Genomic DNA, 13,878 nt, shown 5'->3' with positions numbered 1-13,878 from the left:
TTTTATTTTATTTTAAAGAGTATGAATATGATAATGTTTTAAAAAAAAACTTATTTAAATAATGTTTTAGCTAAATTTTAGTTAAAAGATTAAAAAAATATATGTATATTAACAAGAAGTAAATGAGGATGAGAAATTATTGTTCCCTTACTCATGGATCATTGTTTATTCGAACAATGATTAATTTTTTTATGTTTTTTTTTATATTTTTCTTTCATCATTTAATATTTGATTTTACTAAGAATTGAGTTTCATAATTTATTTTGATTTTTTTTCTATCAAGTTATCCTAGTATCATGATTCGAGTCACGAGTTTGATGAGTTAAATCAGCTAGCTCAAGTTTTTTATCCTTTTTTTTTTAAATTGAATCTTTTTTCTATTTCATCATTTAATAGTTGATTGATTGAAAATTAGACTTCATTATTTATTTTGATTTATTTTTTTATAAGATCATTCTTATCTCATGACCTAGGTCGCAGACTTGGTGGGTTAACCTGGTTGACTCAAGTTATTTTTTTGGTCATTTTTAATTATTTTTTTTAAAATTTTATTCTTCAATATTGAGTTAATTGGGAATTAAACTTCATAATTTATTTTGATTTATTTTCTATAAAGTTATCCTGATCACATTACATAGGTTATGAGTTTGGTTAGTTAACCTAGGTTAATTGTGGTTACAGATTTAAAAAGTTATTCCAAGTTGATCCACATCAATTTAATATGTTTTCATTTTAAAAATTTTAAAGTAATATCTTCTTAATTTTTTTTAAAATTAAATTATATTTTTACCAATTGTTAATATTGTTTTTAAATCTATAACACCAGCCAGATCAAATTAACTTAAATAACACTTGACTCAAATTTTTTCTATTATATTTTTGAACATGTTAATTTCTTTTAATCCGGCACGCACGCACGCCAGCTGTGTAGCGCGGGATAATAATTTAGTGGATGCTGTAAGCTTAACCTAATTTCTTTATGCTAATCTCACCTTAAAAATATATATAAAAAATGTCTATCTCATTTTCCACGCCTATAAAAACCGAGACCAGGTCGACAATTCTCTCCAAGCAGTCCATTTCCCTGTCCAAGCTCTAACAGAGAGGGAGGGACAGTCAACTCTCTAATGGACTCCAACAACATTAACAACTACTCTCCCTCCTCCACCTCCTCCCCTCCCCACCCGACCACCACCAGCACCAGCACCACCACTACCACCACTGACCCAGTTCAATCCTGGTGGGAATCAGTCTCTAAAGCCCGTTCACGCATCCTCTCCCTCTCCTCAATCCTCCCTTCACACCCTTCTTCATCTTCCTTCTCCCTTTCCTCCCTAGCCGACTCCGACCGCCCTGCCATTTCCCTTCTCTCTTCCCCAGAAGCTTACTCTCACATCTCCTCTTCCCTTTCTTCTCCTCTTTCCGGCTCTGGCTCCGACCCCCTCTGCCAATGGCTTTACGAAACTTACCTTTCCTCTGATCCTAACCTCCGTCTCATTGTCCTCTCGTTCCTTCCTCTTCTGTCTGGAATTTATCTCTCTCGGATCCACTCTTCTGATTCCTCTTCTGCTCCTTCACTTGCTGGCTTCGAAGCTGTTCTTCTTGCCATCTATTCTTCCGAGGTTAAATCTCGTGGCGGAAAGCCTGTGGTTGTCCAAATTCCTCATCTTTCTCAGCCTTCTCTTTATCATATCCCGCGAAACAAGCCGCATAAATCGCAGGTTCAGGCTCCTTCTACTGGGGTTCTGTCCCCCCCACTTGAGCCCCAGATCGCTATTAAGTCTACTAAAAGGCCTGTCATTGTTGGGGTCGCTTTGGACTGTTACTTCAAACACATCTCACAGATGCCCAGTTGGTCTAAAGTCGAATTGTGCCGGTTTGCGGCCGCCTGGGCTGGACAGGATTGTGCTTGCCAAGATAAATTTGATGAACCTGATGATGCTGGTTATTTCTTGGAGGGAAGGAATGTAATGATAAGCAGTAATGAGATTGAAGACAACTCGGGGATCTCTGAGTCTGAGCCTAAGGGAGTAAGGATTCCTCTGCCTTGGGAGATTTTGCAGCCATTGTTGAGGATTTTAGGGCATTGTTTGTTGGGGCCATTGAATACACAAGATGCTAAGGATGCTGCTTCTGTTGCTGTAAGAAGGTTGTATGCTAGAGGGTCTCATGATTTGGTTCCACAGGCGATTTTAGCCACTAGGAGTCTAATTCAGCTTGATAAGAGAACACGTGAAACTGAAAAGGCAACAGCTGCGAATACTTCTTCAAATGCTAACACCCCCGCCAAAGCTAAGAAGCCTGAAATTCTCCTAGTCTCAAAGTGAAAGTGGTTTGTTTTGGCTGCGATTGGCGTGGCGGGTAACCTCTAGGTTTAAATCATTAATTTTATCAATGCTTCATAATACCTGCTTTAAACCTGTCATAACTCTTTGCAATGGATCTTACAGAACATGCTCATCTATGGCATGTAAATGGTTTCACTTTCTTGTCAGCACTGCACACCAAGTAGAAAATTATGTTTCCAAAACTTCGTTCTTTGTGACGCATCATGTATATATTTTGTTATCTTCTCATTAGTGTTTGACTCTTGCCTATTAACTCTACAGAACGAACTGATACCCTTTGAAGAATTGATACAATCTGTCAACAAAATGTGCTTTTTACACTAATTTCTTATTCCATGGAAAAGATTGTTATGTACCCAACTTAATCAATGTTGCTCCGTTAAGTCACGTATGATTGCTTTATCAACGTTCTGCTAGTGGGATAATGGCTTATCTCTAAAGTAGTATTTGAGTACTCTTAGGAGTAAATTTAGTATCCACTCTAGTTGGTGTTTATTAGTTGCTACTTATTAGGGGATGTTATTGTACTCCTATGTATAGATTCAAAAATGACGGTGAATAAAAGGGGAGTTTTCATTTTTCAAGTAAAGTTGAACTTCGCTCATTGGGATGATTTTGGGTTTCCCTTGAAGAAATCCTATTACCACTAAATTTCTTTATCCAAATTGGTTAGTGCCCCCCTTAAGAGTTTCTACGAATAATCAGGGCAGTGAAAGGTTCTATTGATAATGCATTAGATTCTGCATGGAAAATTGGTTGCTCTATCACAAATGTCAGTATTCATATGCAGTTTCTATGTTTATTTCTATTTGTGCAAATTACAACTGTTGGGTCAATGTATGAGGGAAATTTGAGATCTTAAACCCAAAAAGGAAGCTTGTATGGGAAAGTTTCTAAGAGTGAGTTGAGATTTGAGATAGACCTGCTGAGCAATAGTAAACTTGATAAGGAACATATAAATCACCTAGCACTCCCAGGAAACATTCATCATGATCATTAAGCATCACTCCTAAGAAAGCCAGTCACTGTGAACCCGATATCTGTAGCCTGTCAACATTTTGGTTGAAACTTCCTTTCCAAAATAAACCTCACAGCCACATACAGCCCCTCGAAGCAGGTTACTTGGGGAGGTGCCTCCAAGTTACAGACTTAGCAGGTAACTTCAATAAGGTTGACATTCTTAAAAAGCAAGTGTCCTACACCTACTCACCTAGATATTCAGTTGACTGATATATTCAGTTGGCATAATGACTATTGATTAAATAGATTGAGTTTTTGTCAGAGAATAGGTTTTCTTGATGTAGAGAACTACTAGCCTCGCACTAGTAGATTCAAGGATTTACTCCTTGATTGTAGGCGTCCCACTTTTTCACATATTTAGGCCAAGGGCTGCACTTTTTCAATAAAATCTCATACTAAAATTGAAAGAATATAAGCATATATAATGCTTGTGTTATTCTTACTCTTAATGAGACTTAAATTCCTATTTAGGAAAACATAAGGATTACTTTACAAGAGACATAAATAAGTGTACTCATAAAAGCAACAAGGTAGTATATAAAAGTACAGCCCTGTTATCTAGAAGCTGCCTTCGCTGGAACTCAAAAGGACTAGGAAACGAAAACCAACTCCCTTAACCAATCTTTGAAGGCATTAATCCACATGGTTAAAGCGTGGGTTGAATATGCCCTTTTGTCTACTTTGTAAATATTGACCTTCAGTTGCATTATCTGCTGACTAGAAAGCATGCCATATTTCTCTGCGAGAATAAGTTATATGAGTTGCATTCTTTAGTGGACTAGTTCTTGATGGTTGTTCACATGATGAATGGTTACAAGGATTTTTACTACCCCCATTGAATGTTGTTCTGAATCTCATGACTCAGAACGTGGTATGTTTGCGATCCAGTTCATTAAAAGTACCAACCCAACTGTTATCATGTTGATAGTTTTAATTTTTGAAAGAAATAGTTTCAAAAGAGATCTAAACATCGCATCGCTAAAGGAATCCTAATGAGATAATGTGCGTAATCAAAACCCTTGAAACCCTTGATTCTCTCATCTTCATTTAACTGAAAAGGTATAGATTTAGTTGAATTGAACTCTCTGATTCTGCTTCCTAGAAAAAAATGAGGGAGGGGATAATGTTGCTGCCTTGGGAAGAAAAGAGAAAATTGGAAATAGCGTTATGTTGGAGAGAATCTTGTTCAGAAGTAATTAGATATATTTATTTTTGCTATTTACTGAATTTAAAAGGATTGGGTGATTGTAAATAATACATGCATGCATATATAGGAATGACCTGCATTAAAGCAAACCATGACCTGAAATAGTGAAACCCAACTAAGCCTACCCACCTTGTACCACAACTGGAGTACGTGGTGATCCGCATACCTGTAGTTTACCAAGTACCATAACAAACCAGGTCCCAAGTAACAACTTGGTATGAAGTGTGTCTTGAACTGTACGATCCAACACATGTTATCATCTAACCTGACAAGTTGGAAGAAAAATCTGATTGGAAAATATTCTCAGCTTTGTCAAGGTAACATTCAAACCCAATCCTATATTATTTAGGATCAAGTTGACCTTTTCCTATAGGATTTAGGGTTACCACTTTTTTTAGTTGCAAGAAAGTGCTCTCAGGATTGTGAGGTTATATGGACTCCTGAGCAGCACAAATTGAACTTCTTACTTGTGTTGAAAAAGGTACATTCAAGCAACTATCTTTGACTGAATAGATAATTGTGTAAGAAATTCTTGTTGAACTGGATTAAGACTAATTGTAAGTCGCGTAGCACAGTGCTCATGGCATATGAAAGATTAGAAGTTTGGTCTTTTTAGCCTTGAACAAATATGTAGAAGCGCTCATCTTGTTCCTTCATCAAGATGCAATAAGATTTAATTTCAAAATTTGACATGGGGAGGGAACATGGTGAATATTTATCATTTTAGAACTGGAGAAGATGAATAAAATCAGATAGAACTTCTGTTTAACTTTAATTGAAACATGTTAACTATTGTTTTGCCTAGAAAATTCAGAGATTAGATGATGGTTGGATTAGAGGATAAAAATTGAAAAAAGAAACTTGATCCCCAAAGATCATTTAAAAGTTTATTTTTCAGGTCCTTGGAAAATGTGTGAAGTCTTTAGTTTGAGCATTTCTGAGAAATAAATGAGCATAGGCTTGTTGCGTCCGACGAACCCCATACCAAAATTAACTGGTACTCAAGCCTTAAATTTCTTAGGAGTGAATATCCATAACATTTGGCTTGTCAAATTGATTCGCTCAACTATTTCCAGAACTAGCACCTTGACTAAAAAGTCTTGGAGATGAGAAAAATGCTGTCACCCGTGGCGATTTTGGAGTAACACAATGATTTGTTTGTTTATTAGAGAAAAATGCCATCAACTTTTATCCTGTTAGGACATGATGACCAAGCAACTAGCATATATTGTAATTTCAATTATTCTTTCACTTTTCATTGGCAAATTATACTTGTTGTCTCCTTTTGACCTTGTTAATGGCCCTTCTCACTCTTGAGGTATTGGGAATATTGTTTACGAGGGATCTGAGATGAAAGAAATTTATAGTGGAATTGATGATTTCAGTGATAAGCATCTTCAGGTTTTCTCACGAGTTTTTGGCTCATGCAGGTTTCTTGGGTACCTGTGACTATGAGTTGAAGCTGGATTACTATAACATGGGTTTTGTACCTTCTGAGGTGAAAATGCTCTACATTCAAAACAGCAAGAGAATGGCATCAAACAGCTAGAGAACTGCTTCTGTTTAGAGGTGTACCATTTCAAGAAGATGAATACCATGATCATTATTCTGTAAACAAAACTGTGTTTGGTATATATGTGGTCTTCTATTTAACGAGTGCTGTTGTTACTTTGTTGAAGGTATGCATCTAGTGAGGAGGACATGCTTGGCGTTGGTGTCGTTGTGTTGTATACAGGGTTTATGGATTCCAAGGCTTGCGAGCCATAGTTGCCATCTTTTATCTAAGTTTCTGCGATTTGATTTCTTTTGTTGATGTTAAATGTCACAGTATGTTGATTGCGCCAGGTTACAGTCTGTTTGCCATGTATGCTTCATGATTATTCTGTTTGTCTGTGGAAAACTTCCTCCTTTTCTTCATCTGACTTGTGATCAATCCAGTGACCCGTGACTCAGGACTGTTTCGGGTTGGTGTCTTGTTCGAGGTGATCAACCGCACTATGTAACGCAAAAAGCGGTTTGCATGATCACCCTTTCCAAGTGTATCCCAACCTGATATGGTAACGTAGGTGCAGGGACAAGATGCATTTTAATATTAATCAATTAAAACAATGTAAAACAATCTAGTTAATTAACCTAGGAAACTCCATCAGTTGATATCATAACATTCTTGGTTTTATCTTGAAGCAGGAACGCTACCTGTCAGCTCTAGTAGCATTTTTAGTTTGGAAATTTACGATATCTTGAGCTGCTCGCCAGCTGAGGCCAATTTTACATCCACGTCCAATTACTTAACTTCCATGGAACAGATCAGCTAGCTTCCACTTTGAAAATTTGAGTTGCAATCATGGGATTTTCTCCATTCCTGATCAAGCTGCTGTATTTGCTTCTTGTGTTACCTTTCTCAATATTATACCTCCTCAAATATGCTACAGCAGCAGAGTTTGATCCTCACAGTAATCTCGAAGACAAGAAAAGGATGCCCTTTATGCTCTCAAGGCCAGTTTCGACAACTCTTTCCTGAATGATAATTGGACTGGCCCTCAATGCAATACAGGCTATTCCTCAACATGGCATGGCATCGCAAGGCATTCAGTGCGTCGGTGGCCATGTTACTGGAATCTCTCTGGAAAGAATGGGGTTGGATGCTACATCAATCGATACCGATGCATTCCTCTTCTTCTCCGAGCTGACTGTTCTAAGCTTCAAGAACAATTCAATATCAGGGGGCATAACAAGATGAAGAAACTTGATTTGTCGGGAAACAAGTTGTACGGTTCAATCCAAGGCCACTGCTAAATCTTGAATTGTTGGGGTCGTTGCTTCTTCAGGATAACTATTTGAAAGGCTCAATCCCAGAATCTAACCATTCCAGCTTCAGAGTCTTTAATGTCTCTAGCAATGATCTCAATGGCTCGATCCCAAAAACTCACACTCTGCAATCTTTTGGCCCTGATTCGTGTTCTAGTAACCCTCAACTGTGCGGCCCACCTGCGCTTAACACCTGCAATAATGTTTCTACAGCAGTGGATGGAGCAGCTGATCACAACAACACAAATTCTCCACCTGATGAACCCCCAAGAACGTCATCTAAACCTAAGTCTGCAACCACGTTCATACTTCTTGACGTTGCTGGTTTAGCTGCGGTGATTTTGCTCTTCATTTTTTTACTTTAAGAAGGCTAGGAAGCTTAAGAAAATGATCAAGAAAGAGGATGAAAGTAAAGGAGGAGGAGATACTACTATTGTTGATGATGGCTTGAGGGATGAGATAGAGGAAAAGGGAAAGGATGTCGATATCAGAGAAGAAAAATGGAAGCTTATTTTCAGAGGAAGAAGCAAAAAGTTTCCAACTGAATGACCTTCTAAAAGCTTCTGCTGAGGGTTTAGGCAAGGGGAACCTGGGAAATTGTTATAAAGCTATGGTGGAAGGCAGGGCCGCTGTTGTTGTAAAGAAAATAAGGAATTTGAAGCCATTAAGTAGTGAGGAACTCACAAGGCAAATGCATGTAATTGCTCATCAGAAGCACCCCAATTTGCCACTACTTCTGGCTTACTCCTACTCCAAGGATGAGCAGTTGCTGGTATATAAATATCCAGAAAAAGGAAACCTCTTTACTTGCATTCATGGAATTATTCACTTCGATTTGCTCTTTCCCTCTTTCTATTTTTTTTATATACAAATAAAATAAATTCTGGTTTTTCTTTTGCATTTTCTAGAAAGTTAAAATCATTCTCTTATTCTTTCTCTCACATTTTATGATAAGAAATTGAAGATTGAAAAGATTACATGCATTTTTTTTTCTCTATTTTTTTATCTGCAACCAATTATTTGTAATATATTTGTTCGACAGTGCAGGTATCAGAGGAAGGGACAGGATTCCATGTGGGTGGAGCCGCAAGACTATCCATAGCTCGAGGCATTGCACGAGCCCTGAAGTATCTTCACACCACTACTACTAACTCAAAAAGTGTTGTCCCTCATGGCAACCTAAAATCAACAAATGTTCTTCTTGATTGCAACGGGATGGATTTGATATCAGATTACGGCCTCAGTTCGCTAAAAGCTCAATCCATTGCAGCTCAGAATCTTGTTTCATACAAACCACCTGGATAACAGACTACCAAAAGGTTTCTAACATGTCTGATGTTTGGAGTTATGGTTGCCTTCTGCTAGAACTCTTGACTGGAAAGCTACCAGTCTATTCGGCTCCTCCAGGAATGAAGGGAGTGGATCTTTGCAGTCGGTGAATAGAGCAGTCGGGGAATAATGGACGGCTGAGATACATGATATTGAGATTGCTGTGCAAAGAAGTGCGTATTCTGGGATGCTAAAACTACTGCAAATTGCAAGCCGCTGCTGTGATAAGTTCCCCTATAACCGACCTGAAATGACAGAGGTGGAGAACATCAAAGCTGTTGAATCAGAAGATGAAGAATTTGTGGATCAATCAGACGAATCTCTTCCAACAAGTGCCAGCTTAATTAACAATGACATTAAACTGTCAGACTAAAAAACCACAACAACAGATCGGTGTTCTTTTTCATCATCAGAAAAATAAAATATCCAAATGCAGAAGACTGATTGCGAGGCTTGGAACAGTTGTTGTACTTGAAATTTTTTTCTTTATGTAATTACTTTGTTATTCTGTGACAAAAGTATACCTATTTCTCTACAGCTTCTCAAGTTTTCTAGTCATTTAAAATTTGGGTTGCTAAATGCAGTTTTAGAGTCACCTTCAAATCTCAAGACACTACAAAGTTGCTGGATCTTAAGACACATCAAATCTAACAAGCAAATTGACCAAAGAGAGAGCTATATCCACCTTTGAGAACAAACTGTTACATGAATCTGATCTATCAGACCAAAATAATTGTAATTAATAACTGATACAGTAAATCAAGACAGTGTAATTGGCTCGTCTAAGTAGCCAAGTTCATGTGACAATTTCTTCTCCAAAGGGCTTGGACGTTTTCGAAATGCTATGCTATGGCAACTTTTTCAAGGACCTCAAAGGATAGCATTATTGTTTTCAAATTACTCATGATATGCATTTAAAACAATCAGGAAAAAAAAAATCACAGCACCAGAAAGATGGTTGATACTTATAGTTGGCTGATTAATCAATAAGATTATGTGGTAACACGACACTTGCAGATGCTGTCCAGCAAAGGAATAAAGTGGTAAATGATATTGCAAGAAAAGGTACAGAAACAGAAACTAAGCACACCCTCGTACATGCATGCCTTCTCCACAACCTGATAAACACTACAATTTGTATTCCAGTCTGTTCACCTTTGTATTTTAGTTATATTATCGGATAGCAACTTCTGAAGGTTGCTTAAACTCATAAAAAAGTAAATAGAAAGTGTAAGCATATACAGTCAAGAATCAAAATTTACATTATACACGCAACAGGCTAATACGGCTAGGAAATGTGTCCAAGGAAAACCTGCAGCAGTATGTTACACGGCCAGAACAATTACAATGCAAAAGGGAGGCATTACGGCCGACTACAAGAACAATATGGTCAATCATGATCAGACAGGAACACGGTAGGATGGATCAACCATTTTCAAGATAAACAGGTTTCCTTTGTCACCCCTGGATACTCTGTTGAAATAAAAAGGAAAATATGTTACATACGCTGAAAATAGACATGCATGGTTGTGAGCTAGTAATTTGGTTGGTTACTATTGAAACTACAACAGAACATAAAGAATAAACATCATGCAAGTATAACCTGATTATTCATCAAAAACAAAAGAAGTATAACCTGATTATTTATCAAGAACTAATACAAACAAAAATGTTCTACTAGACTTGGTATTTTCAAATGAAATGGTTGCTTCCCACAGACAGATTATGGACATGATTAATGGTTTGTCATCATCAGACCAAGAACTAGTCATGTTTTTAACACGGGAATGAATTGGGCAAAAACATGCAAAGAATGATGATGTGTATGTGTGTGTGTGTGTACACATGATCCTGCATCAAGCATCAAGCATCGAGCATCGAGCCAGAATTGTACAGCTCAGTCGACAGGCATGCAACTGATCTCCTTAGTTGGATTATGGCAGAAAGTATGTGCTTGCATGTGTTTTTTTTTTGTACATGAATGTTCTCTTTAACCTATGGTTTCTCATACAGAAATCAGACCTTATTAAGCCACTATCTCCATCATTTCTTTCAGTTAAAAAATTGCTTGTAATTAAGTTGACAAGGTTCTCTGATGTTGGTGCATTCTATTATCAAGAAGTTAAAATGTCAATAAGTTACATTATGCTATGATTGTTATCTGTATTCCATCCCGAGCAGTTCTTAAAGCACTCCTAATTCTTATGAATTAATGGTACACAAAAAATAAGTGCACTTACCGTAATTCTTCATCCAAATAAGTGATTTCCAACTCACCACGAGCTCTTTCAGGTGCCTTAACTGGTATCTGTACAGCATGTCAAGAGCATTTTGTGAAAAGAAGTGGCAAAAGGACTTCGTGAAAAACATGTTGGGATATAATGCTTTATAGGCTTGATTTTAGTGTGGGATACGTGAGTCATCATCAAATTGAAAGCACCTTGCTAGTTTGTATCTGTACAACTCCAGAAAAATAAGTGCTACATTATTATAGTTTACTATAAAAATTAATAGAAGGAGAGTACCTACCAGACCAAGAATTTTGAAAACATCGAACTTTACAGCAACTTTTTTTGCACTCAAAGGTGTTAAATCTGCAGTTACCTACAAAACATGAACGTCAAACTGATAAGAAGTTAGATTGAATTTACACCTTTTTTGTTTTTCAATAGAGATCCCCTAACCCTAAACAGTTTTTCTTGTGGAGACTTAACGTATAATTTTCAAGAAAAACACAGAACACCGATGCAGTGGAAGTTTCAGATAAAATGGTCGAGAGTGTAGGGTATATGTAGCTTATCTGTTCTTTATAAAAAAAAAAAAAAAAAAAACCAAAAAAGAAGAAGGGTAAAAGGAAAATGGAATGCTTAAAAAATCAAAGTCCAATAATCTCTTTATGGTAGTGGAAAATTAAATTACCTGGTTGAAGAATGGCCAAGATTCCATGTTCTGGGCCCTAAGTGTATCAGCATTGATTGCTTGGTAGTTTGTCCTGGATCTTAAGAGCTTTGGCCTCTGCACGACATTATTTCTCGAGTGTTGTCAACTCGTACAAGGAAAAAAGCCACCTTTTTTTATTTATCATTAATATTTTCTTCATGAAAGACAAATCGAGACAAGATGCTTGACAAGCATTCATTCAATTAACAAGTCAAGTGTGCAGAAACAGGGAAGGAAAGGGCTGCCACCAGTTCCATTAATGGTGTATATTGAATGGATAATCCCATGAAACTTGTTTAGATTAGAATACATGGTGATGCTGTGATTGTTGGGATTAATTTCATACCAAGCAAATACGCTAAGATCACCAGAAGAAGTGAATGAGAAGTGTCAATTGTCCAAACATATTGAAGTGCCAAACAAAGCAAAAGAAATATTTGGATGGATTAAATTGAAAAATACATAGAAACAACATGTTATCTCAGCTCACTTGTGTTTGCAAAATAGATTGTGAAGTGGTGTATATAAGCTCCCATTTCCCGTTTAGTAAACCAGATTTCAATGGCTCCTTTGTCGGATTCACTGCTTCGAGTTTCCGAGCAATCTGTAAAGAAATGACTTCCAAGAATCAAAAAAGAAATAAGAGACACATAGAGTACTAAAACACCATCAAAAGCTTACATTTTAATCATATATATATATATATATATATTAAGTTTGCCAACAGAGAAGATATATATCTTCGTAACAACTTGCGCATTCATCAAAATTAAAATCTTTCTTTAGAAGATCTTAAGAACACATCCTCGACATTAGTTTGAGCATTCAACTATATATTTGCTGGAACGTTAATTAATCCTAAGTTTCCAACTAAGAAAATATGTATTTGGGGTGCATTTTAATTAGCTCAAGTTCAAGAAAAGCTTCAACGTAATAAAATCTTCAGAGTTACAGCCAAAAATGATCATAAGGCAAAGAAGAGGTGATGGGAATGGACCAACCTCATCAACTCTTTGTTGGTCTTCAGGAATGGCGTCTGCTCCACGATCAAGGGGATCAATGGCCTCAAGCAGTTCCTCCTTGAGGACCTTAGCATCCTTTCCCTTTTTCAAGAAAGCAGGAAAGAAAGAAACCTTAGCGCTCCATGATCTATCAATGGTACTGGAGTAGCTTGAAGAAAGGTTAAAGTAGCTGGTTTGGTTGGAGGGTTTAGCAGTAGAGAAGAAGAAGTGAGAGGTGGTGAGTTTTGGAAATGGTGAGTGAGTTGAGAATTGAGAGGCTGCGAGGACAGCTGGAGACTGTGGAGATGAAGATAAGGCCATTGTCATGGCAAAGGTTTTGCAGAGAGTGATCTTGAGGTTGTCTTGTGTTTTACTTTAATAAAACCAATCTGCATTTTTTGCATGAAAAAACAAAGGGCCCATGGACCTTGGCCCAACAAAAGCTAATTATTCAGCTTAAATATATCCAACAATGTTTCCATAGGGAATACACAAGAGTAAAATATTGCTCAAGAATAATTACTAATTAACCCTTTTATATTTTTTTTTTGTGAAAAAAATATTTTAAGATATTTTTTATTTATAAAATATCAAAATAAAATTTCTATAAAATTTCAAAATCTAACTTTCACTCAATACCATTAATCCATTCGAGGGTATTGCTATAAAGATTTTAGATATAAAAAAGTTTTTATTGATTTGGATGAAAATTGTTAGGGGTGAGAAAAAAAAAAATCAAAAAAGTGATTAAATTGAGAAAACCAGGAAAAAAAAACAAAAAAACAAACCACAAGAAAAAAACCGATTAAAATTAAAAAAAAAAAAACTGATCGGTTCGGTTTTATAAACCTGAAACCCGAAAAATCTAAACCAAACCAAAAAAAAAAAAAAAAAACCAAGCCAAACCGGTTTAATTGGTTTTTATCTTAAAAAACAAATCGAAACCGGTTGGTTTGAACTAGTTTTGATTTTTTTTTATATAAAAAAAAAATTCAACTCGATTTTTTTTTTTTATAAAAACCAAACCAAACTGAAAATGATTACCTCTAGAAATTGCCATATAAAATTTTATATTCAATATTATATTTAGATTTTGAATTTATGTTTACAACTATATTATATAGTACATAAATATAATATACAATGTTTATTTCCTTCAAATTAACTATTGTTTCGGAAACTATTTTAATCAAAATCATTTTCACAAGTTAGATATATAGATTTT

General features: G+C 36.2%; 2 protein-coding genes and 1 pseudogene across 5 annotated transcripts; 2 read left to right on the top strand and 1 right to left on the bottom strand.

Moving 5' to 3' along the window:
• Positions 1 to 1,022: 1,022 nt before the first annotated feature.
• On the top strand, positions 1,023 to 6,379 carry LOC118040198 (uncharacterized). 3 transcript variants are annotated; one of them, XR_004686024.2, is made up of 3 exons: positions 1,023 to 2,361; positions 6,006 to 6,144; positions 6,255 to 6,379. XR_004686024.2 is itself a non-coding variant. In XM_035047072.2 (2 exons), the coding sequence occupies exon 1, from the start codon at positions 1,128 to 1,130 to the stop codon at positions 2,325 to 2,327; it is 1,200 nt and encodes a 399-aa protein (XP_034902963.1). In that variant the 5' UTR covers positions 1,023 to 1,127; the 3' UTR covers positions 2,328 to 2,361; positions 6,006 to 6,379. The 3 variants fall into 3 exon arrangements, 2 of the variants coding, with proteins under 2 accessions (XP_034902963.1, XP_034902964.1); XM_035047072.2 differs by having other exon boundaries at positions 6,006 to 6,379; XM_035047073.2 differs by having other exon boundaries at positions 1,023 to 2,372; positions 6,006 to 6,379.
• On the top strand, positions 5,873 to 9,247 carry LOC118040247 (pollen receptor-like kinase 4; annotated as a pseudogene).
• Positions 8,532 to 13,017, bottom strand: LOC118040199 (probable plastid-lipid-associated protein 4, chloroplastic). 2 transcript variants are annotated; one of them, XR_004686025.2, is made up of 7 exons: positions 12,654 to 13,017; positions 12,143 to 12,256; positions 11,632 to 11,727; positions 11,242 to 11,316; positions 10,953 to 11,020; positions 10,025 to 10,185; positions 8,532 to 8,957 (listed from the first exon to the last, which is right to left on the bottom strand). XR_004686025.2 is itself a non-coding variant. In XM_035047074.2 (6 exons), the coding sequence occupies exons 1-6, from the start codon at positions 12,978 to 12,980 to the stop codon at positions 10,113 to 10,115; spliced, it is 753 nt and encodes a 250-aa protein (XP_034902965.1). In that variant the 5' UTR covers positions 12,981 to 13,016; the 3' UTR covers positions 9,832 to 10,112. The 2 variants fall into 2 exon arrangements, 1 of the variants encoding a protein (XP_034902965.1); XM_035047074.2 differs by lacking the exon at positions 8,532 to 8,957 and having other exon boundaries at positions 9,832 to 10,185; positions 12,654 to 13,016.
• Positions 13,018 to 13,878: the final 861 nt, after the last annotated feature.

This window comes from Populus alba, chromosome 1 (genome assembly GCF_005239225.2).
Source record: "Populus alba chromosome 1, ASM523922v2, whole genome shotgun sequence".
Lineage (NCBI taxonomy): Eukaryota > Viridiplantae > Streptophyta > Magnoliopsida > Malpighiales > Salicaceae > Populus > Populus alba.
This window is presented reverse-complemented; position numbering and strand designations above follow the sequence as displayed.

Excerpts from the sequence above, each read along its gene's own strand:
- LOC118040199 (XM_035047074.2), bottom strand. The coding sequence starts at position 12,980 with ATGACAATGGCCTTATCTTCATCTCCACAGTCTCCAGCTGTCCTCGCA. Across the intron at positions 11,021-11,241 it reads TTTTCAAAATTCTTGGTCTG|ATACCAGTTAAGGCACCTGA; the intron begins GTAGGTACTCTC and ends CATGCTGTACAG. Across the intron at positions 10,186-10,952 it reads TATTTGGATGAAGAATTACG|AGTATCCAGGGGTGACAAAG; the intron begins GTAAGTGCACTT and ends TTATTTCAACAG.
- LOC118040198 (XM_035047072.2), top strand. The coding sequence starts at position 1,128 with ATGGACTCCAACAACATTAACAACTACTCTCCCTCCTCCACCTCCTCC.